The sequence below is a fragment of the Lemur catta genome, chromosome 5 (genome assembly GCF_020740605.2).
Source record: "Lemur catta isolate mLemCat1 chromosome 5, mLemCat1.pri, whole genome shotgun sequence".
NCBI classification, from domain to species: Eukaryota; Metazoa; Chordata; class Mammalia; order Primates; family Lemuridae; genus Lemur; species Lemur catta.
In genome coordinates this window covers 23072472-23099609 of record NC_059132.1, presented here as the reverse complement: position 1 = coordinate 23099609, position 27138 = coordinate 23072472, and the positions used below count along the sequence as shown (strand labels likewise).

General features: G+C 38.2%; 1 protein-coding gene across 8 annotated transcripts in view; it reads right to left on the bottom strand.

Moving 5' to 3' along the window:
* Positions 1-24205, bottom strand: part of PWWP2A (PWWP domain containing 2A) — a 33274-nt gene extending 9069 nt beyond the window's left edge. For 2 of the 8 annotated variants that reach the window (XM_045551251.1, XM_045551253.1), the window contains exons 1-2: positions 23544-24205; positions 4720-6417 (exon numbers count right to left, since the gene is read on the bottom strand). In XM_045551251.1, the coding sequence (XP_045407207.1) occupies positions 4734-6417; positions 23544-24124 (2265 nt within the window). In that variant the 5' untranslated portion in view covers positions 24125-24205 and the 3' untranslated portion in view covers positions 4720-4733. Of the gene's footprint in view, positions 1-3759; positions 6418-16389; positions 16566-18088; positions 18252-22126; positions 22181-23543 lie in introns of those variants that run through there. The other 6 variants (XM_045551255.1, XM_045551257.1, XM_045551250.1 and 3 more) reach the window with 5 other exon arrangements.
* Between the last annotated feature and the right edge of the window lie 2933 nt (positions 24206-27138).

The following is a 27138-nucleotide window of genomic DNA, read 5'->3' as shown; positions in this document are numbered from 1 at the left end:
AAATTCAAGTTTGGTAATTAGTTATTTCAGAGAATTAAAGGCATTAAAATTTGACTCAATCCACCCCAAGATGGACATAAAGGCATGACATAAAAATTAATCCAGTGTTTCCAACCAAATTGTGATACAGAAGATGACCTTAGAATTTTATTAGGGTTATCTATGTTAAGTCAAGGTATATTTGTTTTCTATTAACTGTACTGATATAAAAAGTGGGAAAAATGAATAAGTCAAAGAAAATAGTATACATATTATGAAAATATGGCATAAAGTGTGATGGTATATAAAACTTGACATTTGGAAACTAGTTTAATTCCATTACTAAAATAATTTAAATGATTTCCATATTCAGAATTGTCCAAAAAAAAATGTTTATTATGTCACCGAAAAGGGATAGTTTTAACTAAAACCTACTCTTAAGAGTACTAAGTATATACAGTCACACTAATTCATTTATTTTACCATGAGGCAGTTACAGTTCTTAAAAATGAGGGCACCATTAGCACTGTGGGCAACAATATTCCCTTGTACAGGACTGCAGGTTGTTTAGGAAGGAATCCTGGAAGCCAGGCACTGCCAGTAGCATATTCCAATGACAATCCTGACCAAGAAAAACACTTCTGTGACTTAATTTCCAAACATCTTCTAGAATAATACCATCCCAAATTTAAAAGACTCCTATCAAAAAACAAATTACCGATGGAAGGTGGTGATGGTTGCACAATCATGTGAATGTACCTAATGCCAGAGAACTGCACAATTAAAAATGGTTAAGATGGTAAATAGCACACACAAAAATAATCATAGTTCTCTATTAACATAAGGAGAAAATGATTTCCACCTGGTACCACAAGGAAAGTAAAGGCAAAAAAAAAAATCCCGTTTGGAGCTATAAATGTAAAGTCTCTTATTTAAGTAAAGATTAAACAGAGTTGTTTCTCTTCTCATCTTAACATCAATCATCCATGGTAAAGACACCAAGATACCCTGGAAAACTAAAAATATATAGATCATCTATATCACTATGACTTTATACTTCCTATTCCTTTATTCAAAATGGCACAACAGAGCATATTATTTGCTAATGCTTTCATTTTTTGATTCTATTCACTTTGTTGAAGGAATACAGTAAATGTACACAAACTGTAAATATAGAATATGAAGACCCTATTAACTAAGTCAGAAAAGGTAAAAGTAATTAATGGCGCTTTGCTGTTTTATTTTCTCCTGGAAATTGGCATGGCACCAGCCTCTTGTTCTATTTCTGAATTCCTCTACGCTAGGCATTTCTATTAGATATTAATATTAAATAGCTATTAGTACAATCCCAGAACAAAACCTAAATTTTCCCCAACTTAGAAACTGGGTCTACATTTTCTTCAGCAAATTTCTACTGCAGGCCATCACTAGGCACAAATCCCTGAACCAAACATTGTCAACTTTTCTAGACATTTGCACATCTCTAAGTACTAATGAAAGTGAACCCATGCAGGCACAAACCACAGAACATTCATAACCTACAGGGAAAATCTAATTTTAGATCCAAATTATAGATTTCTTAAGGTATTTCTAATTCAATTATTCTATATTCTTGTAGTCTTTAAATGTGTACCTTTCCTTCAACATAAGCTGCTTATATAGGGGTATAACTCAATTTAGTATTTTGTAATTGAGATACTCAGATCACTAATGAACATGTACGTATTCACTGATTTTAGTATCAGTTCCATGTATTTTGCCTGTCTATTCTACTTAGTACTAATCTACAATTACTATTTACAGATTTTCCCATCAAAACCACTTAGGAATACACCATACAGTCATGCAAATGGGCTTCAGACTAGTGAATCCTAGTTTCCCTTAACTCTCTTTTTTAGGTCTCTGACTCCACATCTGTAAATGAGAGTTCAATAGAGGTCCCTTCCACATGATTAGTCAGCTTCCTGTTCTACATAAATTCTAGAAAAAGCAAAGGGAAAAATACTGTTTCCGAAAGTTTTCAGAAGTAAAGACATTCTCAGCTTCCACAACTCTTACTTAACTTGGTTTCTCCCCTTGCTAATCCTGTTTTAGCCACTTAAGTCACTGGAGATTTGGTCTAAGCCTAGTTTTCTCCCTCTGAAAGGGGAAAAAATACCCCCTTGGGTTATCTCCATACCAAGTGTAAGTGCCTCCTTTTATCATTTCAAAGAGAAATGTATAAGTGGGCTGCAATTACCCAATTCAATTCTATCTCCATCTGCAGTAGACCCTGGACAAATTTATCTAGCTGCCTAACAAATTTCCATTTGAATAAAACATTGTTTAATATACAGCTATTAGTGTTTAGAATATACATTTAAGATTACAGAGATTCTTTAAAATTTGTTTCCTTTTTGAAACTTCTGACGAAATATACCTGCCAGTTTAAAATGCAGGAATCATTTAGCATGATAATTAGGTAATTCCAATTTGTGATTATGCTTCAACCTTTTTTTCAAAGGTATGTTCTACAAAAATGAATGTTAGTTTTGTACTTAACAATCATGATTTTATTATTTTCTTTTTCCCCATGGCTTCTGGAACAAACCAAACTTGGTTTATGCCACAAGAGCACATTTACCAAAGCACCTGACTGTATTTAGTAAAATCCACTTTCAAAATGACTGTTAAGATAAAACTCATCATTACACAAAGCCTTGGAATTACATATTTTGGGTGACTTTTATTTAAATCTTTCTGAACTTTAGATTTCAAACGTTCAAAAATACCTGAATGAACAAGTTCATTAATCTGAAACAAATGTTTGGAAAAACTTAGGATACTTTCTTATACACCCCTCAATCACATTATGTTCTTCTTTCAACCTGTTATAATCAAAGAATTTTTTAAAATAGTATATAATTGTTTCTGTTTGCAGGAAAGAATATGTTCCATTCAAGTGAAACATCTTTTTAAAACTGTGTGTTTATTATAATCAAAAAGCATTGACTGAGTTCCCCAAAAGAAATTCTACTTGCTTTCGCAAAAATTGGTAATTAATCAAAGTCCATAACCTTAAGAAAGCTGACAAGACTACTGATTTTCAATCTCCATTCATCTTTTCATTATTAATTCCATAGCAACTAAGATATTTCAAATTGAATTATTTAGAAATCCACAAAAAGCTGCTCTTCAAATTTTTAAGTTTCCAAAGGTATCAAATAGAAATTACATCATATTTAAAAGTTAAGTTAAACACAAAAAATATGAAAGCAACTTAAAAAATCTTGGGATCAACTTGCCTCCACGGGCAATTAGATATATTTTTCACTAACAATATATGGCTAAAAATGGAAAATAAGAAATCAAATCGTAGGGACAGATGGACCATGCAGAAAAATAATAAGCTAAGTTACTAGCCCCAAAAGCAGTGATACATGAGGCAGAAGACCAAACAGAGGAGACCATTTAGAATTACCCAAATGTAAAAAAATGAAGCATATGATAAAATATTAAGGCTAAAAACAAAAATTAAAACCCACACATTTATGAGAAATAGGGAGGGAGGTATCAAATCTAGAATCATATCAGACCTCTACAATACAAAACCTCATTTTAAGAATATACTGATTCATCTCTTATTATTGAAGTTTACCTATTCTCAGATAATATATTCCCTGATAGGGTGAACAGCAAAATAAAAGTTTGACTTTTCACCTCCTCTAAACACTATCACAAAGAATAATTTTCTACCATCTTGAAATTTTTCAAAGCTTTTTGAGAAACACACACAAATAATTTGGATTTAGTCGATTTTATTTACAGCTTTTTTGTTTTTTTGTTTACATTTCAGAACATTACACAATTACATTTTCTCATTTTCTGACCTGCAAACAGATACCTTAAACGGAAATTATTTTTTTAAATTATCAAATTAGGTACATCCAAAATGCAACAATTACACATATGACAATTAATTCACAAAGTGTAATTTACTGGGACGTATCCTAAGAATTTAGGAACAGCCAGTCAGGAGAAATCTGACCAAATTTAGCAATCAACTATTTACATATCCAAAAATCAAACCTATCTAAACTCCCAAACCAGAAGCTTGAAAGTTTTGTTCAGTTGCCATTGGACAAAAGAGAGTGACGATTCCTATGCAGTCTTGACAGTTTTAGTACCAAATACTGGGCTATTCCCCAGTCTGTAACTGAATAGCAAGCATCTGTCAAACACCTAAGCATCAAACTTTTACACCAGTACGCGCATAATAAGGCTAAGTGTTCATTAATTGAAAAACAAGTAGTCATTAAATATCCACACTATTCTCCCAACTCACCAGCCCTTACTGCAATCCCAAATATGCAACCTGTGTCACATAGTGACAGGCTATAGATCATGTATGTGCGTGTGTGTGTGTGTGTGTACACACACACACACACACACAGTATTAGGTACAAACGGCAATTAACAGTCCCTACAAAAATTGAATTTCAGTCGAGGCTATGGCTCCTATGCCTTGGGATGGTTTTGGACTTCAAAACTGAAAAATACTGCTAAAATCTCACTTCCTTAAGACAAAATTTGATTGCGTGTCCAATTTAGGTTTCTCAGTCTAAAAATGGCTGTAAGGTAAGCATTAAAAAGCCAGCCAACTGAGTGCAACTTCTCTTTCCAATTTGGCCAACCTACTTTGTAAAAATTATTCCTAACTAGACTAGAAAATTTGTGGTGACTTCCAGTGGTGTTGCCTACCTTACTGTCCATGTTCACGTTTCAAACTGTGTCAACAAAGCCCGCACTTCAGGGGTCAGCTGCTTGGCAGCCTTAGCTGCCTCTGTGATAGCCTTGCGATACAGGCCCTTTCTCTTCTTATTAAAGCGTGACTGGAAGTTTTCTAAAAAGGGGGACAGTTGCGAAAGAGCAAGGAAAGATGTTGTTGGAGACCCAAACCATGAAATACGGGCCTCCTGTCGGACTAAAAGGCCGTTATCTTTCCGGCTCACAGTTATAGTAAGAATACGGGCTGGCCACCAAGGGAAGCCATATATCTTGGCCCAAACAATGTCCCCTACACATATGGTCCTGCCATCTGGTGTGACGCATTTAGAGACGTTTTTGGAAAAGACTTTCATTTTCAAGGAATTACTGAGCTTTTTCTCTTCCTTTGAGGAGGAGGAAGTGGAGGAGGTGGAAGGTGCATGCATACTGCCTGGAGGAAAATCAAAGCTTTCAGAAGAGCTACACTCAGAGTTGGAAGATTTCAAATCATCTGTGCTATCAATGCTACACACTGAAGCACTGGAAGAGTCAGATTTCTTTTGATTTAGGGTCATGTAAACAGAGATATTGCTTTTGCTGCCCTTTTTGCCCAATGTCTGTGGTTCATCCTGCTCACCAGGCACATGCACTTCATTTGTGTCCTGAACCTCACTGCTGGCCTCTTCAGGGCCTTTTGAGGGACTCTGATTTTCTGAAGGGGCCTCACCTGCTGAGCGGGTAGAGGTGCAACGTGACTGGGGCTTGGGTGCCATCTTGCCACTCCGCATTTTCTCAAGTCCTGTCTTCAGAGAAGAGTCATTTTCTTCATTCCTGTACCTCTGTGGTTTTAAACGAACCCGGGGTGGAAGGGAACCTGAGCTAGGATTCTGATATCGACGTGTGAAATGGACTTTTGAATGTGCATTTTTGGAAGTAGAGGTTTCACTTTGCTTCTTTTGTGCCTTTTCTTTGGCAATTTTTAACACTTCCCGAGCTTTTGCATGATCCATGTTCTTACTCTGGAGCACTTTTTTAGTACTTAACTGAGCTTTTGATGTATTTGCCTGAGCAGAAACTTTTACGACTCTGCCTCTGCTGTGAGCAATATTTGAAACCTTAACCACAGCATTTCTTTTCTGGCTTTCGTTTTGGTTTTTCCCATCCACTTTATGGTCAGTTTTCAGTTTTTTGTTCACAGTAGTTACACTTTCATTTCTCCGTTTTTTATCTTCATATTTAGAAGAGTCATTTGCACTGCTACCTTTTCTAATTTCCTTTTTTTCAGCAACAACACTGTTTTTACATTTATCACACAGGACTTGCCTGGGTCGTAGTTTAATAGCATTCATTATTGAAGTGGGTTCTTCCCTGTACATTTTTCGTTTGGGTCGCTTAATTTTCCGAGGAGGTGGCTGAGGTATTGATTGGTTATATGTGTCCCTGATAAACAAAGGGGGAGGATAAGGTGCTCCTTCATGGAAGAGAGGTGGTGGTTTGGAAGTCCACAGGCTTTCAGCCAAGCTCAGCTCAGGAGGCGGGACAGGAGAAGGGTCATCAGGAACAGCACCATTCACTTCACGCTTGACTTCTGTCCCTTCTTGGAATGTATTACTTTGGAGCTGCATGGCTTCCGGTTTATCTTTATATTCCCTTTTGGGAAATACTGTCACAGGGATACCATGGGGCCCAAACCTTTAAAAGAAATGAAAGAAAAAAAAAAACACATTAAGTTAACATCCATTATACAACTTCTTAAATGTTACCTAATGTTTACTTTGGGTCCTACATTTTTGGTAAAAACAAATGGTTGCCCTAAGCAATGAGAGAATAGCTGACTTTACCTAATAAGTCTTTCCAGTTTTGAATCAGAAAAAAATGTTCTCACAGATAGCTTAATAATAACATCATGTGATAGTATACAACATTTTCAGTGAATGCAATTATAAATTTGTGACATACATATATATTTCCCTCTGGTTATAACAGCTTTCAAAAACATCAGAGTAAATTCAGCCTTAGCTACGCAAAAATATTGAATCAGTAAAATCTCATCTCAACTTTATTGGTTAATTGCTAAAGATTCAAAGAAAAGTTGCTCCTTTTTTCCTGCATCCTAACTCTTAAGCCTCCTATTCTGCCCTGCAAAACCACAAAAATACCAGGAACTCAGATACTCAAATTACTTCCAAAGTAAATAGGTATAGAACCGTGGCTTTCAAATTTTTAAAATTGTATCTCACATTAAGAAATATTTTCAGGCCGGGCGCGGTGGCCCACGCCTGTAATCCTAGCACTCTGGGAGGCCGAAGCGGGTGGATCGCTCAAGCTCAGGAGTTCGAGACCAGCCTGAGCAAGAGTGAGACCCCCGTCTCTACTAAAAAATAGAAAGAAATGATTTGGACGGCTAAAAATCTATATAAAAAAAATTAGCCTGGCATGGTGGTGCATGCCTGTAGTCCCAGCTACTCGGGAGGCTGAGACAGTAGGATTGCTTAAGCCCAGGAGTTTGAGGTGAGCTAGGCTGATGCCATGGCACTCACTCTAGCCTGAGCAACAGTGCAAGACTCTGTCTCAAAAAAAAAAAGAAATATTTTCCCATTGTACCCCAATAAAAACATTTATGTATGTATACATGCATGCATAAATATACACATTTAAGCAGAAGTTTCACCAAATACTTAACATTTCATTATGTGATATATAATGATTTTTTTCCTCCTCTGGTAAACTTCATTTGTTTTTTTGTTTGTTTGTTTTGTTTTGTTCGAGAGAGCATCTTGTTCTGTTGCCTGGGCTTGCAGTGCAGTGGCATCATCATAGCTCACTACAGCCTCGAATTCCTGGGCCCAAGCGACCCTCCTGCCTCAGCCTATCATAGTGCTCAGAACCCAAGGATTGGCTTCAGGAAGTCAGTCAGGTAAAACCCCAGAAACTAGATGCAAATGTTTTGTATATGTCTGTTTTTATGGAAAACAAGTCTTTGATTCTCAGATTCTCTAAAATGTTATGTTCCACAAAAGGTTCAGAGTACCTTTCCTGGGAAAAAATCTTGAGATTAGGTACTAACAGCTGCAGACACACCTAGACTTCGGCAAGGATTTAGAAAAAACAAATACACATCAAGTATTCGGTTTCTAACATCTACATACTTTTTCTTCCTATAGTCTTTGTTAGCTTGGCTACTACAAACCAACAACTTAGAGCAAATACAAACCATAAAGGAAGAGGAAAGCATTTTTTACCTAAGGTAGGACAAGTTTGGCTGTGGGCTAGTCCAAAGAGGAAAGGTACCCTCCTCATTGTATCAGACTTCACAGAATGTTGCTTTCTTGTTTGCTTCCTGACTACCTAATTGGAAGGCACTTTGAGCATTTAACCTTTTCTTGTACGGTATACAGGTGTTCAACATCTACTTTTTCAAGATGACAGGACAAGAGGTGATTTTTATCTTTTAACATGGATCTATGTTAAACAACATGACTTATCTGAGGTGAGACCACTATTTACATTAATAAAACTTTCTAACTCATAAGATGCCATCCTTTTGCCCCATTAAATTTTCACAATATTTCCATAGCTGAATAAAGAAAAATTCCCTTCTTTTTAGGAATAACTAAACCATAATTATCTTAATGTTTGACATGAAGTTTCACAGCTGTCTCATATCAACTGTTTGTATCTTCTAAACTTCAGTTTTTCCATGTGTAAAATGAGCAACACTGTTTCCTACCTTAAAATATTCATGTAAAGATAAATAAGCCAATGTTAGTCATTTTTGTTGGCTAAAATTTACTGTATTTATTTCATGTAAGTAATTTTGATCTTATTTTCAAACCAATACTTTTACTAGAGTTTAGGGTTCTTTCCATAGCTTTAATTTATACTCTGAGGGAGAGGATAACCCAGCCAATTCCTTTAAAGCTGTTTATAGCAAGTAAGTTGTGGAATCTGATATGTTTATCTATGGAGTTCAAAAAGAATGTTAATATTTCACAACTGGATTTTTTTTTTTTTCTTTTGAGACAAGGTCTTGCTCTGTTGCCTGGGCTAGAGTGTAGTGGCATCATCACAGCGCACAGCAACTTCAAACTCCTGGGCTCAAGAGATCCTTAACCTCCCGAGTAGCTAGAAGTTTAGGTACATACCACCAGATCTGGCTAATTTTTTCAATTTTTTTGTAGATCAAGGTCTCACTATTTCCCAGGCTGGTCTCAAACTCCTGGCCTTTAGCTGGAGTGAACCTCATGCCTTGGCTTCCCTCTTGATAGATTATAGGCGTGAGCCTCCACATCTGGCCTGGATTGTTTGTTCTTCCTTTCCTTTTCATTGTTTTTAAATAGAGACAGGGTCTTGCTATGTTGCCTGGGGTGTTCTTGAACTCCTGGGCTCAAGCAATCCTCTTGCCTCAGCCTCTTGAGCAACTGGAACCATGGGCGGGCGCACATGCCACTGCACTCAGTTTGGATTGTTTTCTTAATTTGCCTTTCCCTCATAAGCTTACAAAATAGTCGGACATTAAATGTTTTTGATAAGATAGGAAAGTACCTAACTGTGTAATGATGAATGGAATTGTAGGCTACCAAAAGGAAAGGGGGGAAAAAAGTTAACCAAACTGATAACTGTGGGTAGTGAATAACTGATGAAGCAGAAAAATATTTCTAAATAATAACAAAACATCTTCAAAGAACTAGAAAGATAAATCACTTTAAGAGGAAAACAGGGACTGCGTGATAACATGCCCTTAGTCCTAGCTACTCGGGAGGCCGAGTCAGGAGGATCGCTTGAGCCCAGGAGTTTGAAGTCGTACTGAGCTATGATCACACTACTGCACTCCAGCCTAGGCAACAAGTGGAGATCCTCTCTCTAAAAAACATAAAAATAAATTTTAAAAACTAGGAAAAGGGAAATCACATGTCCTTGCTTCATCTCAGTTATCATGCTGTTACCCTTACATGAAGGACACTTAATACCTAGGACAGTGTTATCAAACTGAGGATGGAGATATTGGTTATGGACTCAATTTCAAAAGTCACACTATGATTAAAATAAAATCAGTGTATAAGAACAGTATAAGGGCCGGGCGAGGTGGCTCACGCCTGTAATCCTAGCACTCTGGGAGGCCGAGGCCGGTGGATCGTTTGAGCTCAGGAGTTTGAGACCAGCCTGAACAAGAATGAGACCCCGTCTCTACTAAAAATAGAAAGAAATTATATGGACAACTAAAAATGTATATAGAAAAAATTAGCGTGGCATGGTGGTGCATGCCTGTAGTCCCAGCTACTTGGGAGGCTGACGCAGGAGGATTGCTTGAGCCCAGAAGTTTGAGGTTGCTGTGAGCTAGGCTGACGCACGGCATTCTAGCCCGGGCAACAGAGCGAGACTCTGTCTCAAAAAAAAAAACAAAAAAAAAAATAGTTTCTGGTAAAGAGGTGAACAGTCTAAGAGACTTCTCTGCTTTATCTTTGCAACTTTTTGTGAATCTATAATTCTTTCAAAATAAAAAAATTTTTAAAAATAGCTATCTTCTTAATAATTTGAGTAACAAGTGCCAAAATTTTGAATGGGGGGAATACTAAAGTTGTAATAGTTACTTGTGTCAAAGCAAAAGGTAATCACTGCAGAAAAAGAATACTCAGCCTAATACAAAGGTGAAACAAATGTAAATGTGGAGGATTAAAGTCAAAATTTTAAAGGTGACTATTAAAGGAAGTATGGAAATGTTTTCTAATATTTGGGTCCCATTTAAGATGTCTGAATTTTATTGATGATTTTTGGCTCGACTAAATGAGTCTTCATTCACCTAACTGATAAACTTTACAAAATTATGGTATTTGGTCCAGATTTCTAGCATTACCAATCAATCCTATATTTGAATATGCATCCCTTCTTGGCATAAAGCTCATAACCACCATCCAAATTCTCTTTCCAAAGGAATACCTGAAACAAAACTAAAAATGTTTACCAAAAACTACCAATTTTCTTTAAAGTCAGACATATTTATAATTCTTACTTATTATTTTCAAAGTGTTTCTTAAATGCTGATATAGTGGTCATCGGCATTAACTTCACAGCAACTTCAGTCAGCTCATCTCTGACCTAGGATTATATTCTTTCCTTCCTGTTTACAGCAGTTTAACAGTACCCAACTGATTCCCATTTTCTTCCCTCCAATTCTTGTTGCCAAGCTGCAACTGCAGGAGGGATTTCTTTTTAAAATATTATACACTAAAATTTTAAAAAGAGCCTACAGCACGAAAAAATTATATGCAATTAAGCACTTAAAAAAATACCCAGATTTATTTCAAGCAGATGTTTTTCAGAAACTACCTCTCCTTACAATTAGCAACAAGTTAAATCATAAAAGAGGGAAAACTGTGAAGCAAGCTTATTTTGGTTCACATTTTATCTTCTTGTGAGATTGGTTATTATATCAAAGTTTAATCTCAGAACAAACTAAATTAATTCAATAGTCAGCTAAATATAGAGAATTTAACCAAAAAAACTGTACATATATTCCTCAAAAAATTAAAAATAGAATTATCATATAATCTAGCAACCCCACTTCTGGGTATATATATCCAAAAGAAGTGAAAGCAGAATATCAAAGACATATTAGCCAAAAGGTGGGAGCAACCCAAGTCTGTCCACTGACAAATGAATGGATAAACAACTGTGGTATAAATACACGCAACATAGTATTTTTCCATCTTAAAAAAGAAATTGTGCCACGTGCCAGAACATGCATGAGCCCTGAGGACATTATGCTAAGTGAAATAAGTCGATCACAACAAGATACTGTATGAATCCACTTATATGAGAGGTATCTGAAGTAGTCAAATTCATAGAAACAGAATGTAGAATGGTGGTTGCCAGGGGCTGGGGGAAGGAAAAAATGGAAAAGTTGTTGCTTAATGAATATTGAGTTCCAGGTTTGCAAAATGGCAAAGTTCTGGAGATCTCTTTCACAACATTGTGAATATACTTAATACCACTGAACTGTGCACTTAATAGTTGAGACATTTTATGGGCTTTTTCTTTGGGGGGGGGGTTCCAATTTAAAAAAACTTTTCAAAATATGTATCTAAGCCAGGCACACCTGTAGTCCTAGGTACTCAGGAAGCTGAGGTGGGAGGATTGCTTAAGCCCACGAGTTTCAGGCCAGCCTGGGGAACACAGTGAGACTTAAAAAAAAAAACAAAAGAAAAGAAAAAGAAAAAACAAGAATCTAAATACAGATTATTATCATGGAATTATTAGTGCAAGAGAAATAGCAATTACGTGGTGGAGAAACGAGACAGCACTTTAACTTGATGGAGAATCAAAGTGAACATCACCAATGAGGGCAAACGGCTATCATGTGTCTGCACATGTGGTCCCCTGAGAAAACAACACTGCCTGGGTAATCTGAACTTCCCAAGAATAAATACCAGACAAATCCAAATTGAGGAATATTCACTATATAATGATTGAATAATAATATAGTAATTTTGCATCTGAATGTAATATGCAAACATTTACTAGAAGATAAAAAGCTTTGAAGTAAATTTGTATTGGAAAAAGTGATGAAATAATGAAATACGGAATATAAATTAGATAAAAGTATTCTATCATTGTTTCCTAAATTTGAAAACTATACTGTGACTACAGTTTATCTTTGATCTTAGGAAAGAAATTCTCAAGTATTAAGTAAAGGAGAATGATGTCTTTAAGCTACTCTCAAATAGTTCAGAAAAGAAGTGTTTACACAGAGAATGATAAAGCAAATGTGGCAAAATGTTAAAAAAAATAGTGACTCTAGATCAAAGAGTTTATAAGAGTTCTTTGTTATTTTTAAATTATTTCAAAATAAGAAGTTTTTCAAAAGCATAATCTTAAATTCAATTTATCTCAGTTCCAACAAAAACTTTTAAGCAAACAAACTATATAAAAAAGAAAATTTGTCCTACTTAAGTGTAAATGGCAGCAAATTCACCAAGTATCACCAAGTAACACAAACCTATATTCAAAAACAAGTACGCTAATTAGTCTGATAGCATAAAACACAGTCCTAGCTCTAGGACCCAGCTTTAGAAGGTGAGACCAGAAAGCAACAGTCATTGCCAAATGATTTTACAGACTTCAGAGCGCAAGAAATCACTGTGGATTAGTGATCAGGAGATGGGCTTTGCAGGGGAACTGTACCTAGAAGAGCCCAAGCAGATTAAGTGAAGAGTATAAAACAGGGAGTGGTGAATAGTGAAGACTGTTTATCCATTTTTGAAATGTTGGTAAGGATTCAGAGGTTTAAATAAGCAATAAAATAAAGGTAACCCACCTGGAAGAAAGAGAGGAGGGCATGTTGATGAGTGTGTCAGAGGAGAAGGGGTTGTTCAGCTAAAAGTGTGGCAGATAGAGAATAACTGGTCTCTAAAAAAGAGGAGGCCAGTGAAGGCTTCAAACTGTATAGTGATGATCCTAAGGGTCCAAATCTTTGTTAAAAACTTAAACTCAGCTATACTAGTCTCATCCCATCATTTAATAAGTAAAAATAAGAGCACAAAAATATCTTCCTTTCCCTTACTTTGAAATGTGTCATTCTCAAAGCTGAGGCCCTTTTCAATTTTAAAAAACACATAGGGCAAGATGCAGTGGCTCATGTCTATGATCCTAGCCCTTTGGGAGGCCAAGGCAGAAGGATCGTTTGAGGTCAGGAGTTCAAGACCAACCTGAGCAAGATTGAGACCCCAGTCTCTACTAAAAATAGAAAAAAAAAATTAGCTGGGCGTGGTGACATGCACCTGTAGTCCCAGCTACTTAGGAGGCTGAGGCAGGAGGATCGCTTGAGCCCAAGAGTTTGAGGTTGCTGTGAGCTTGGGTGATGCCATGGCACTCCAGCCTGGGCAACAGAGCGAGACCCTCTCTCAATAAAAAAAGAAATATTAATAATAAATAAATAAAGCATATAAGAAGCAGACTGTAAGGACTAAATTTCCCTATTGAAACTACAACTTACTCTTCATGATAAAGCCTATAATTTCCTCATAAGCCATCTGTCCCAAGGTGCTAATGGGAAAAGATTGAGAAACACCCCCTACCCTCCATTATGCAAACTGTTATCTCATGCCCTAGTAAAATTTAAACATCATCCTTCCTAATTAAAAGAGGAAACTTATACTTTGCCAGTACTATCTGAAACTACCTGAAACTTCTACAGATTTTTTCAAAACATTTTAAAGATGCAGATTATATTGTAGACCACAGTACAAGAGAATTTAGGTTCAGTGGATATTCAAGTAAACCCATATTAAGTAACTTCAAGAGCTGTTATCACATTCATCCTAGCTCTGCCACTTAGTACCCACTTCATAAATGTAATAATAGTAAACACATATTTAGCACCACTATATGCCACATACTATTCTAAATATGTAGTTACATTAATTAATCACCACAGCAACCCTATCAGTAAAGTACTATTACTACCTCCATTTTATAGATGAGGAAATTAAAGCACAGAGAGGGCAAGTGACAATCCCAAGATCACACAGCTATTAAGCTGTAGAGCAGAGCCAGTATATGAATCCAGGCAATCAGCCCACAGTCAGTTTCTTAACTACAATCTCCCTCATTGCATCAAGTTACTTAATCTCTCTCCTCCACCTTTACTTCTCCACTAAGGGAATGGAGACGCTAATGGAGTCACATGCTCTTTTTTTTTTTTGGGGGGGGGGACATGCTCTTTTCTGAGTCCTGTGGAGGCAGACAGGCTTCAGAATTCAGAATTTTCCTGGTTTTCAGAAGACAACAAGCACTCCATTATCAGGCCTATTAATATTTGAATAGTAAAACAAAATGAAAGTACATTCACACTAAATAGGATGGATAAATAGATATAATAGCCTTATATCATCACAAATCAAATTAGGTTTTGTCACCAAAACAGTAACATAAAGTACAGTTTTCAGAGCTTTTTGGATTTTGGAATTGTAGCTAATGAATTTGGTAGAACTGTCATCAAAATTAAATAATACATATACATAAGTGCTTACCATAGGACCTAGTACACAGTAAATAGGTGCAATATATAGTAGCTATTAAAAATAAAATGTTATTTGATTAACTGTACATGATTGGATAATGTTTTTAATTAAAAGCCCCAAGTAATACAAGGGCAATCTGCAGGGTACCCAAATGGATGAGGTGTGGTTGGGGGGAAATTACTTTAGCAACATTAAAAACAAAACATGCACCTATTATGAAATAAAGATATCAGGAAATATTTTATAAAATTAACAGGTGGGGAGGGAGGCTACAAAAAAATTCTCAAGAGAACACTTTTCTGACCATAAGAATTTAAGCAGTTTTTTTTTAAAAAGTCTATTCAATTCTCTTTTATAAAATCACAGGTAACTTTGGAGGAGGAAAGAAAGGGTTTAAAACTAATAATTTAGACTTTAAGTTCCCAGCCTTGTACCTTCAAACTATCCTCTGAAACACCTTACCTGAATAATTAGGTTTGGAAATAAAAATGGAAACAACTACAGATATATACTAAAAAAAAGGCCGAGCGCGGTGGCTCACGCCTGTAATCCTAGCCATCTGGGAGGCCGAGGCGGGTGGATCGCTCAATGTCAGGAGTTCGAGACCAGCCTGAGCGAGACCCCGTCTCTACTAAAAATAGAAAGAAAGTATCTGGACAACTAAAAATATATGTAGAAAAAATTAGCCGGGCATAGTGGCGCATGCCTGTAGTCCCAGCTACTCGGGAGGCTGAGGCAGTAGGATCGCTTAAGCCCAGGAGTTTGAGGTTGCTGTGAGCCAGGCAGACGCCACGGCACTCACTCTAGCCAGGGCAACAAAGTGAGACTCTCTCTCAAAAAAAAAAAAAAAACCACTAGGCTGGGCAAGGTGGCTCATGCCTGTAATCCCCCACTTTTGAGAGGCTGAGGTGGGAGGATCGCTTGATGCCAGGAATTTGAGACCAGCCTGGACAACATAGTGAGACCTGGTCTCTATGAAAAATTTAAAAATTAGCAGGGAATGGTGGGGCGCACCTGTAGTCCCAGCTACTTGGGAGGCTGAGGCAAGAGAATGGCTTAAGCCCAGGAATTTGAGGTTGCAGTGAGCTATGATGATGCCACTGCACTCTAGCCTGGGTGACAGAGCAAAACGCTGTCTCAAAAAAAAAAAAAAAAAACCTGATGCTTCAGTCTTTTCAAAAGCAATAATGATTTAACTCTTCAATAGAAAATTCCTTTAAAAATAACCATCCAAGAAAATTACAATAGTCACACAGTGGCAAAATATTTAAGATCACACAAATCTTTACTTTTTCACATCATCACTTAGAGCAACATACTCGACAGTTTTGAAAGAAAATAAATGCTGGTATAAAAGGATCTTCTTTTGAATTGTTAATGTAAATACTCATTACAGTTTTCAAACGCTTAAACAGAATTCTCTTGGTCCTGGCTCTAAGATACCAATAAGCAGTGTTAGGTTTCCTATTTCCATTATGATTTCAATGTACTTTTAACATTTTATTTGTATTATGTCTAATGGGGTCCACCCCACAGAGGTCTAAGTATTTCTCAATTTCTCTTTTTTTTGTAAAAAAGCAACATGTTCAATTTATTTCACTATTCCTATTTTCCTATTCCAAAAATAGGTTATTTAACAACTTACTGTATTTTAGTCTTTAAATCCTTTTCAAATTCAGTCATCCAGCACTTAGTGAACACTGATCTGCGCTTAACAAGCTTCAAAGCTGACAAGTCGTCTTTCCCCTTATGAACAAGTGGATTTCACTATTGCCAGGGCCAGGCCAACCAAGGCAAAATAGAATGTTATCTAATTTAAGACCCAGAACCACTCAGAAGAAGAATCCAACTCCCAAAAATGTCCAGAGTTAACTACATTGAACTGAAAAACAATTAATATTTTTACAGCAAACAGGTATTGCCTGGGTAAGTGAGAAACAGAGAACGCTATCATTTCTCATTTCTAACTACCAGGTTAATTCCTCACCAAAACCATAAGCTAAATGGTAGTGGCAAAATATAGTTAAGTACATTTTAATTAAAACAGGTTATTTTCAAACCTTAAAGAACTGTGTATCATTCAACAATGCAACCAGAATACCTAATATCTACCATTTATAATTTTAGGCAATTTACTTAATTTCTGAGCCTTGGTGGCTTTATCTGTGAAATGGGGATTAACAGAATTTACTTAATTGGATTTTTCGGAGTCAAATGAAACAATGTATACAAAGTACTGGGAAAAGGTTTGGCATACAAACGGAAAATAAATAGTAGCTATTACTAAGTACAGAAAGTAAAGCTTGGCAACTTTCTGAGATGGCAGGAATATGCAGAGTGAAAGTATTATGAGTTTTAAAAGGCTAAAAACCATTCTTCTATAGTAAGGTGACTATATAAAATTAGTTCAAGGGGAAAGAGATGAAATTATAGACTAGTTAAATTGGAAGTGGACAACCAGATTTATGAAACCATTTGCAAGACTAATTACCAGTTCTCCAAGGATTTGGATCTGCCACCCAAGTTGCCCATCCCCAAACATAACTGCCTTTTTTAGTTCGCAATTATGTCCCATCCTAAATTTACCAGTAACTTTTAAAACAAGTTTAACAAATTTATCAATCTACTGTTTTGGTTAACTACTCCCTAAAAATCAGTTATCTCCAAACATTGTCCAAGAATCATCTGCATCAGAATTACCTTGTTTAAAATGCAGATTGGTGGAGTGGAGCTCAGAAATCTATGCACATTTGTTTTGAGGACCACTGTTTAGCAAAACATTCTATATTAAATCCACCCAAAACATAACTTAACCTCCAATTACTTTCTTGCAAGATCTGCCACTACAACAAGCTTCTGTTCTACTGGTAATGTGTGTCTGGATTAATTCAGGAAGTTCAGGGAGAACAGGACCAATAAATATCAAGAAATAATGATGCACTTTATAAACACAAGTAACTACTTTCATTTTTTTATCAACACAAAATTAACTCAGTCATTAACAGTTAAGAACATAAACTAGGCCCTACAGAAAAGGTGAACTTGGGAAGATAAGACCTAGTTTCATCAGGAGCTTTATTTTAAAATAGTACACATTGAAGTTTGGTCTTCTTTACACGTAAAAGGTTGAAAATTAACCTCATTAGAAACCTCAAGTCTAATAAAACATGCCTGGCATAGTTTGCATATAACATATCTAGTTATTTAGTATATAAAATCCACTTGCAAAATTTATTTTTAATTCCATACGTTACAGGTTTCTTTACACTCAGATTCAAACTAGGTTTTTAATGCCTAATGAATAATCACTTCCAAAACAAATCATATTAATGTTCAGAGCTCACCCTCAATACAATACTGTATAGCAACAGGCATACTACAGCTGTGCGAGTCGGAAAGTGACTGGCATTTGACTCTACTATTTATTTCACTGTGAGAACCCTTTATTGATACCTGGGGATACAAACAGAATAATCACCAAAAATTAAGTGTTTTAACTATGTACAACTCAACACAATCATTCAAGCATACTACTTGAGGGCCTAAATTCTCAACCTGGACGCTTTAGTATAAGCTACTGGATACCACTACTCACTGCTTCACCAGAATGGCTGTATATTTTTCCCACCAAAAGTAGGGCTATTGCACCATACGTTTCATGGTCTCTGTAAAGAAAAGAAATCATTGTCTTGGTTTATATTTCCTTAAAAAACAAGTAAATTTTCTATAAACTGTTTTAAGAACTTAGTGAAATCTGAAGTTTTTTAAAGAAGTCATCTCAATTCTTTTTAATGCAACAGTACCCCCACATACAATGTTTGTAAAAAGATCAATTTGAAAATACAACTAGCTACAACCTCTAATACACATGTATTACAAAATTTAAAGGCACTAGCATTTTTAAGCACAAACAATTTATGGTTCCTTATTTCATGTCAGGTCACAAAAAAATGGAGTAAGATTTTTTAGGACTTCAAAGAGGCTTTATAACTATTTTTAAGATGTGGAGAACAATCAGTAGTTTAAATCCCTCTGTATAGGGAAAAACCATTGGTTCCAGCAAATAAAGTCCCTTCAGGTATGAATTGAGAAGGCTGAGAAACTACCTTTTCAGAAGCCTGGGCTGAAGGCTTTTGCCTTTTGCAAACAATCTTGACTGGCTAAATTTTTCTACGTTTGGAATTACTAAAGTTGGAGGTGTGTTTAGGGGATAGATCTAAAAGTTGGCAGCCAGATAAGAGATATCCATACTCATTTCTACTGATCCAAAACAAGGAATAAGGCCCAAAAGAGGCCCTGAGAAGACTGTGGTTGTTGCCCCTTCAGTTTGCTTCTGAGGGAAAAGAACTATTTTAAAACATGGATATGCATCCAAAGGGGGATGCAACTGGGGAAAAAAAAATCCAGAACGTAGAAATTTCTACAAAACAAAGTCCATGGTTTATTTTACAAATAAATTGCAGAGGAAGAAAAGTAATAGCAGAACTGCAAATAAAAAAGACTTAAGAAATATCAACCATTTACAATGTATGAACTTTATTTGGATCCCAATTTGAAAAGTCTTGAGATGTTAATTTTGACTTGATATTTGATGATATAAAGGAATTGTTGCTAATATTTCAGGTGCAACAATGGTAATATGGTTATTTAAGTCCTTATCTTTTTAGAGATCTACACTGAAATATTTATGGATAAGTGATACGCCTTGGCTTAGCTTCAAAATAATACACTGGAGGCACACATACGATTTAATGTTTGGCTGAAAGTTTAAGTTGAATCTCGGAGATACAGACATGCAGGTTCATTTCCCATAACAAAAAGTAAAGGCCAGGTGTGGTGACTCACACCTGTAATCCTAGCACTCTGGAAGGCTGAGGCAGGAGGACTGCTTAAGCTCAGGAGTTCAAGACCAGCCTGAGCAAGAGCAAGAGCCCATCTCTACAAAAAACAGAAAAATTATCTCAGTGTGGTGGCACGTGCCTATAGTCGCAGCTGTTCAGGAAGCCAGGCAAGAGGATCACTTGAGCCCAGGAGTTTGAGGTTGCAGTGAGCTATGATGATGCCACTGTACTCTAGCCCGGGTGACCGAGGGAGACTATCTTAAAAAAAAAAAAAAAAAGTTCAACAGAAAGTATGGCAAAACCACTGATTTATTATTCTGTATAAAATAGTCAGCAAGACAGTTAAGCAACCTGAAAGAATACTTTTTATACGTCAGAAGTACAAAAGCATAAGATTAAGGAAGAAAAGAGAATAAGAAAAAACAATTTGTAGGGTTGAATATTCTCATCTGCTAGCATAGACTATTGTCATTAGACATTGCTGATGAGCTCAAGAGTAGGCAGATAGTTTAGACTAGCCAAGAGGGCTGGGTATAAAACAACAGTAGAGGAACTGAGGCTAAACTAGAGAATACATGCTTCACCTAAAGGCATCCAGTATTATCTGTCTATCTATTTATTTACTTACATGAGGTCCTTCAGGGAAAGGCATCCAGTTTTAAATAAATACTATGCCAAAAAAAATGTTTTGAACTAGTTATTCCAAATACTCTCACATGATCATGTCATTTATGACCCAAAGGAAGTAACAATCAAACCAGCATGATACAGGAAAACCAGGCCACCTGGTCACTCTATTCACTTTACATACACATAAACTGAGGAATAGTTTGCTTGTTTGTGTTTAAGTGAACTGCCCAAAGCCAAATGAATTTGCCTCATAAGACCTAGAGACTAAAGCCCAGAGGCAGTGAATTGCCCAAAGTCACAGCGCTAATGGGAGAGGGCCAGTACAGGTACTAGAACTCTGAACCCAACCCAAGTACCCTGAAACTCTGTCCAGGTTGATAATCTACTATTTTGTACCATTTTCTTTTCCTGGGTTACATGTGTCTGGCTCCTTTTTGTTCATAAAAAGATTTTTCTCAAAACTGTGTTCTTCAACCATGCTCTGAAAATAAGCCAATAATAATAATAATAATACAATGATAGGGAAATGAAGAATTTCAAATACTCACAAAAGCAGACTCCTAGTCATCCATGCACACATAATAATCCTGTGTTCTACAAACACCTTTTCCACATGATGGACAACTCTCCCAACTTTAAAACACAATTCTGTACCATGTACAATGTCAGTAATAAAATATAGCAGAAACTAATAAAAGCAATTAACTAGCCCTTTTGAAGACTGAAGAAAAGCATACATACATTGACACATATTTCATCTCCAAATGTTAATTCTTTCCTATCTCACTGAACAGGCAACAACCAAAACTTCAGAGCTTACTACATTTCCCCCAATATTCAGCTAAGCAAATAAGAAGTTTCCAGAGCAGTTTTCATACGTATTAATTGACTTAAGAATCTGGTTGGCTCCAATACCTGTATCCTTTATATTATTCCAAACAGCCACTAGAATCAAGATAAGCACTAAATTTCAGAAATATGTAATTCTTTACTTCCTGCTTAAAATAAAACTTACTGGCCCAACTAACTTTCTAATACAAAGGGAGAAAAAGCATGGGTTTCAGAATCAGATGAATCTATATTTGAAGCCTTACTTTGCCACTTACAAGGTAACTGGCCAAATTAAATGAGCCTCAATTCCCTACTATATAAATGAAAAATACCACCAGAGCTATAAAGACTAAAGCATGACGTACAATGCCTGGCACATAATAGGCCCTCAGTAGGTAGCTCTTGTAATTTTTACCAAGAGGTTTTTATTTTAAAGCCACTGATGAATATAGTCACAGCCTTGGTAGAGTCTATAAAAAGTATCTCTTCAGTCCATCCGTTAACTCCAAAACTGCACATGAAGGAATGTAATCAATGTAAGTGCAGATTACAAAATAAACTGGCAGATCTATTTGTCCACATTATATTAAATTATGAAAAAGGAATACCCAATTAGTCAATCATTGGTCCAATAATAATTCTTTGAATTGCTAAATTTTAAAGTAAAGTAAAATGGAATTTCCTGTCCATTTCCATAACTGATGCCTCCCATATAAGCTTCTGGAGCACAGGAAGTGTGTCTTATATATGTTATACTGAGAATACCTAGGAAAGTGCCTTTCGCACGATGTGCTCAATAAATACTTGTCAAATTAAAAGCTGATATCGTTCTCTTAATAGCTTTTAAAAAAATACTGTAATAGGATCCTTTCACTTCAAAACATTCAAATGTAAAAGATTCATATTAGGAATAGCTCCTCCAAAGAAACTGCTGTTTATAAGCACTACTGACAAAATAGACTAAAACTCAAAATTGCAATTCTCTTCTAAAGAAAATTTTAAAAACAAACAAAAACACTGACACATTAGGCACCTCAAAAGAGGAAAGCACTATCCATTCCATTTCCAAAATCAACTTACCTTTCTGCACCTTCCTTTTGCAGATTTGAAATCCAGATTCTCACAATCACTGGCCTTCTTTTCTGTTTGATTCAATAGCATACACACTACTGAGTATCTCTCCTCTCTCTCTCTCTCTCTCTAATACATCAATAGAAAGCACACTTGTCTTATTCAGCTTTCTAACAATGAAAACAAAAGTTCAAAAATCCTAACCCAAAATTCTTTAAAAAAAAAAAAAAAAACTTGAGATTAAACAAGGTATAGAGTAACTGTAAAGGCTATCATCTTTCCCCCCAAAACATCATACTTCAATTGAATGTAAACGGCCTTTTTCCCCAAATGGGAAAGGATTCCTGTGTCTTGATGGGAGGGAAAGGAGTTAAAAATAAAATATATATATATATTAATAGGCCACTTCCAAACAGGTGAGATACCATCAGAGTGTGTGCTGTTGCAGGAAACAGAATGGAGAGCCGTGAATGGGAGTCTCTGCACTTCATATCTGCAAAAGAAGAGAATAAAAAGGTTAACTTAACTCTAGACTTAGATTATCTCCTTTACCTGTTTAAAGCAGTGTCCATAAACTCTTTAAATCAAAAGATGAAAATGTACTGGTTAAGACAGAGGTTGGTAGGCGAACTCAACCTTCTTGTCCTTAATACATAAATTTAAACTGTATGTATAGTATTATAGTATTAGAAGTCACTTGAACACTTGTATACCACACCACCTTGACATTAAAGGTTAAAAAAAAAAAATCTCCGATCTCTTCTTTAAACTTTTCTTAAAACTACCATTAAAATTAGCAAAATGTGCTTCCCTAGTAAAGTTATCCTAAGGGAAATTACTTCTAACAGTAAGAGTAACAGTTAAAAGGTTCACTTTTACAAATGCTCGTCTCCCTGTAAGGGCTGACAGTAACCTTTTGGGAACCCCAGTGTGCACACCTCTTTCTCGAACCCTACTAAACCCTACTAAAGTTAAAGGTTAATTTGAGGATAGACAAGCGCCTCACAAGCAATCTCCCCCGCTCAACACCCCAATCTCTGCAAAAAAAAAAAAATCCATCTGCATTTTGTATTAATTAATTAACCCACCCGACCCAGTGTGGGTAAGCTGGGGCCAGGTTGCAGGAGGAGGCCGGGGACGGCGGGTGAGACCCGCGAGCCCATCTGCACCCGCGCCCTCCCACCCGGTGACACACCTGCCCCCGCCGGCGCCCACCTGGGGCAGGGACCGCCCCCTCCAGGCCTCGCGCGCCTGCCCCACTCGGAGCGCGCGCCACGCGCCGCGCAGGGCCAGAGGGCGGTGCAGGCGGCGGGGCCGGCGGGCGCCCGGGAGGCGGGAGCCCGGGGTGAAGGGGCCGCCCGGGCTCGCTCCCCTCCCTCGGGACCGAGCGGAGCGGGCCGGAGAGAGCTGGGGTCAGGCGCGGTACCTTTTGGACAGGTCCATGAGGACCCCGGAGAAGAGCTTCTCCCCGAGGCGGAACGACACGACGAGCGCGTCCTCAATGATGTGGTCCAGCGTGACCCGCACCTCGGAGCCCGGAATCAATTGCGACACCGCCGAGTCCCCGCCCGCCGGCGGCACGAGCGCCGGCGCTGCGGGCTGAGACAGCGGCGTCTCCTCGCGCTCCTCCGGAGCCGGGGGCTGCTCGGGCAGCGGTGCAGAAGGTGGAAGTTCGGGCCCTTCCTGCGGCGCGGCTGCCGCCGGCTCCGCCGCCCGAACGGGCAGTTTCTCCTCAGCCTCCAGCTCTGGCCCCGCCGCCTCCGGGCTGTGGGCGAGCTCCCCCGGCGGCGGCGGCGGTGGCGGGAGCGGCGGCTCGTCGGCCTGAGGAGCAGACTTCTGCCCGTCGGCCTCGCCATCCGGCACAGACGCTTCAGTGGCCGTGACCGGGAGGGGGTCAGTGCCGGCCTCGCTGCCGGGGATGGGTTCCATCTCCGGCTCGGCCTCGCCGGCGCCCCCCTCCCCGGGGGACGCTGCAGTCGCTGCCGCCTCTGCAGCTACGGCCGCCATTTTCTTCCTGGCTTCTCCCTCCTCCAACTCCGGCAGCAGCGGCGGCGGCAGCGCTGCTTGGTTCCCTGGGCCTTCCCCTCCCTCCCGCGAACAGTTTTGTCCCGCCCTTTCCCTGATGCTCGTTATTGGCACCGCGCCATTGGTTCCGTGCAACACCCCTCCCGCGCTTGTGATCTTCCATTGGCCAGGCGGGGACGTCTATCATCTAGTCAGTCCGTCCCCCTCACGTAGAGTAGGAACTTCTCATTGGCCAGATGAGTTGTCAAATGTGGACACTGAGAGGAGGAGTGGGAGGGCGGGCTCAAAGGGGGCGGGGGAAGTCACAAAAGATGAGCCATATACTTGTCGCCTCTTTCTATTGGCTAGAAGAGGAAATAAAGTTTTATGGTTGGCCTACGCTGCTGCCCGTTATCAGCCAGGTCCTCGGAGGTGGGAGAAAGGAGGCAATCACGTGGCGCACCAGTTCTTTCAAAGGCAACCGAGGGGAGGAGTAACAAGGTAATGCGAGAGGAGAGCCGCTTCCCAAGAATCTGTGCGCAGAGATCCTTATAATAAATGTTATTTCTAGGCGCGGATCTTCCTGTGGCCGCGTGTGGGCACGACAGGCTCCTTTGGGAAAGACAACTAAAGTTTGAAATACAATCCTACACACACTTTTTGAGTAGCTGCTATGCTAATCACGGTACTAGGTGCTGGTGATTGAATTATGTCCATGACCTCATGGCAGTCACTCCAGCCTCCACATAAGGAATGTTTTCTTTGACTTCTCTCCACTTTCTAGGAACAAAGCACCTACTTATCTCAAAAAAAAAAAAAAAGGAGAATGCTAATGGCAGAGAAGAGACACCTCCACACTGGATTAAGGTGATGGAGTCCTGAGACGTTGCTGGACTGCTATGTGAACACTGCTTATTCTCCAAATCCACTGGAAAGTGAACACACCTGGTTCCCTGCTTAAGCATTTTTCTTTCCTGTCCTCTCCTATGTTATCGTACACAATATCTCTCTCTTCAGTGTCCTGATGCCTCTCTTTCTCTACTCCCACTTCAGATTTCTTGCTTTGTTATCTCTGGAAGAATTTGCTGAACTCGTTTCTCTCACATGGCACCCCAGAGTCAGCCTTTTCTCCAGAAGAGATCATAAGCACTGATAATGCCTACAGGACATGGGAGAAAAGATGCTAGCATTAAGGGGAGTAAAAATAAAATTCTATTTAAAAAAAATTTTTCTAAGTCCAGGTGTGGTGGCTCACACCTGTAATCCCAGCACTTTGGGAGGCTGAGTTGAGAGGATAGCTGGAGGCCAGAAATTCGAGAACAACCTAAGCAACGTTGCAAGAACCCATCTCCACACCAAAAAAAAAAAAAAAAAAAAATCAAAAAAGATAATTACAGCTAATATTTCTTAAGTACCACGTACCAGGCACTAGTACAAACACTATGGTACATCATCTAATTTAATTCTTAACAATAACAAGACAGGTACTACTATATACTCATTTTATAGATTAAAATTTTGAGGCATGAAGAGAGTGCCCAAGGTCACTCAACTGGTAAGTTGTATAGTCAAAATTCCAGTTTTACACAGAAAATACTGAAAATGGCAATAAGCAAATATCACCATATGCTCTGCCTATTTCAAGCCAGGTGGCTCTTGAGGGAAAGGCCAGTAGAAAAGCCTAGTCAGGGCAGTTCCAGAATCTCATTTCAAAATAACAGAAGGAAATGAATGTACTTTGTGTTCACTTTGTACCAGAGATTTTCCCATAAACTCTCATTTAAAATCCTGTAAGTTAAGTCTCCTCCTTCTTTTACAGATGAGGAAATTGAGCCCCAGCTAGGTTAAAGATCTTATGGGTACATAGCTAGCTAGCAGCAGATCCTATCTAACCCAGGTCCTTCCAAGTTCATGACTGTTTCACTAATTCATTCATTCAACAGATAGTTATTTCCTGCAGGCTAGATGCCTGCCATTAGCAGACACAGATCCTGCCTTACAGGGTTTTCGCCATGACACTTTATCTATAGTTAACCATAATCAATTAATTTAACACAACATAGAGTCTATGAAATTCCTAGACCCTGAGGTCCCAGATTGTATAATCCCCCTCAGGGAGAAAACTACAGTTTTGATCCTAGGGTGGGATTACCTCTTGCAGTAATTCATTGCAGGATGCTGCAGTGAATAATTTAAATTTCAGGTTTATAACAGTTTTTGGCATACCAAATTACCCTCCTAAGTCATCATTTTCAACCTGCCACTCAAGAGCCTCTACTGGCTCCCTATGTGCACATGAAGTGTACCACCTTCAGCTTCGGTTTTAAGGCCCTCTCTGTGTTCTCACACTATCTTTCAAGGTCTATTCTCCACTACTCTTCAAGCCCCCAGTACTAGAAAGATATGGTCATGCATTCTTGATCCATTCATTCAACCAATAAATATCAAAGACCTATTACGTGTCAGTTACTGGGCTGGGCAGTAAAGAACATAAAAGATTTAGTAACTGCCCTGCTGGGGCTTATTTTTCTAGTCAAGAAGCTAGAAAATAAGCAAACAATGAATAAACAAGATGATGACATATTATGAGCAGTACCATAGGAGAAATAGACAGAGGTGATAGAGAGTAGCTGGAGGAGGAGCAGAAGGGTGTCTCCTTTAGATAAGGTGGTCGAAAAGGCCTCTCCGAGGACAGGACATTTTAACTAAGATGCAAAGGGAAAAAAAGGAGTCAGCTACTGGCATTGCTGGATGAACATTTGAGTCAAAAGGAATAGCAATTGCTTAGAGTTCTCAGGCAAAAGAGGGCTTGACTTATTCTAGAAACAGTTTAGTTGAAAAGGAATGAGGAGGAAGAGGAATAGGTGAGATGAGATTGAAAAGGAAAACAGGACCCAAATCACATGGTATGTACTACAGATACAAAAGCAAGTGATTCTGCTCTCCGGGAGCTCCAAATCTAGTGGGGAATCTGGCTTTTACATTTGCTGTTGTATCCTAGTCCCCTCTGCATTCTG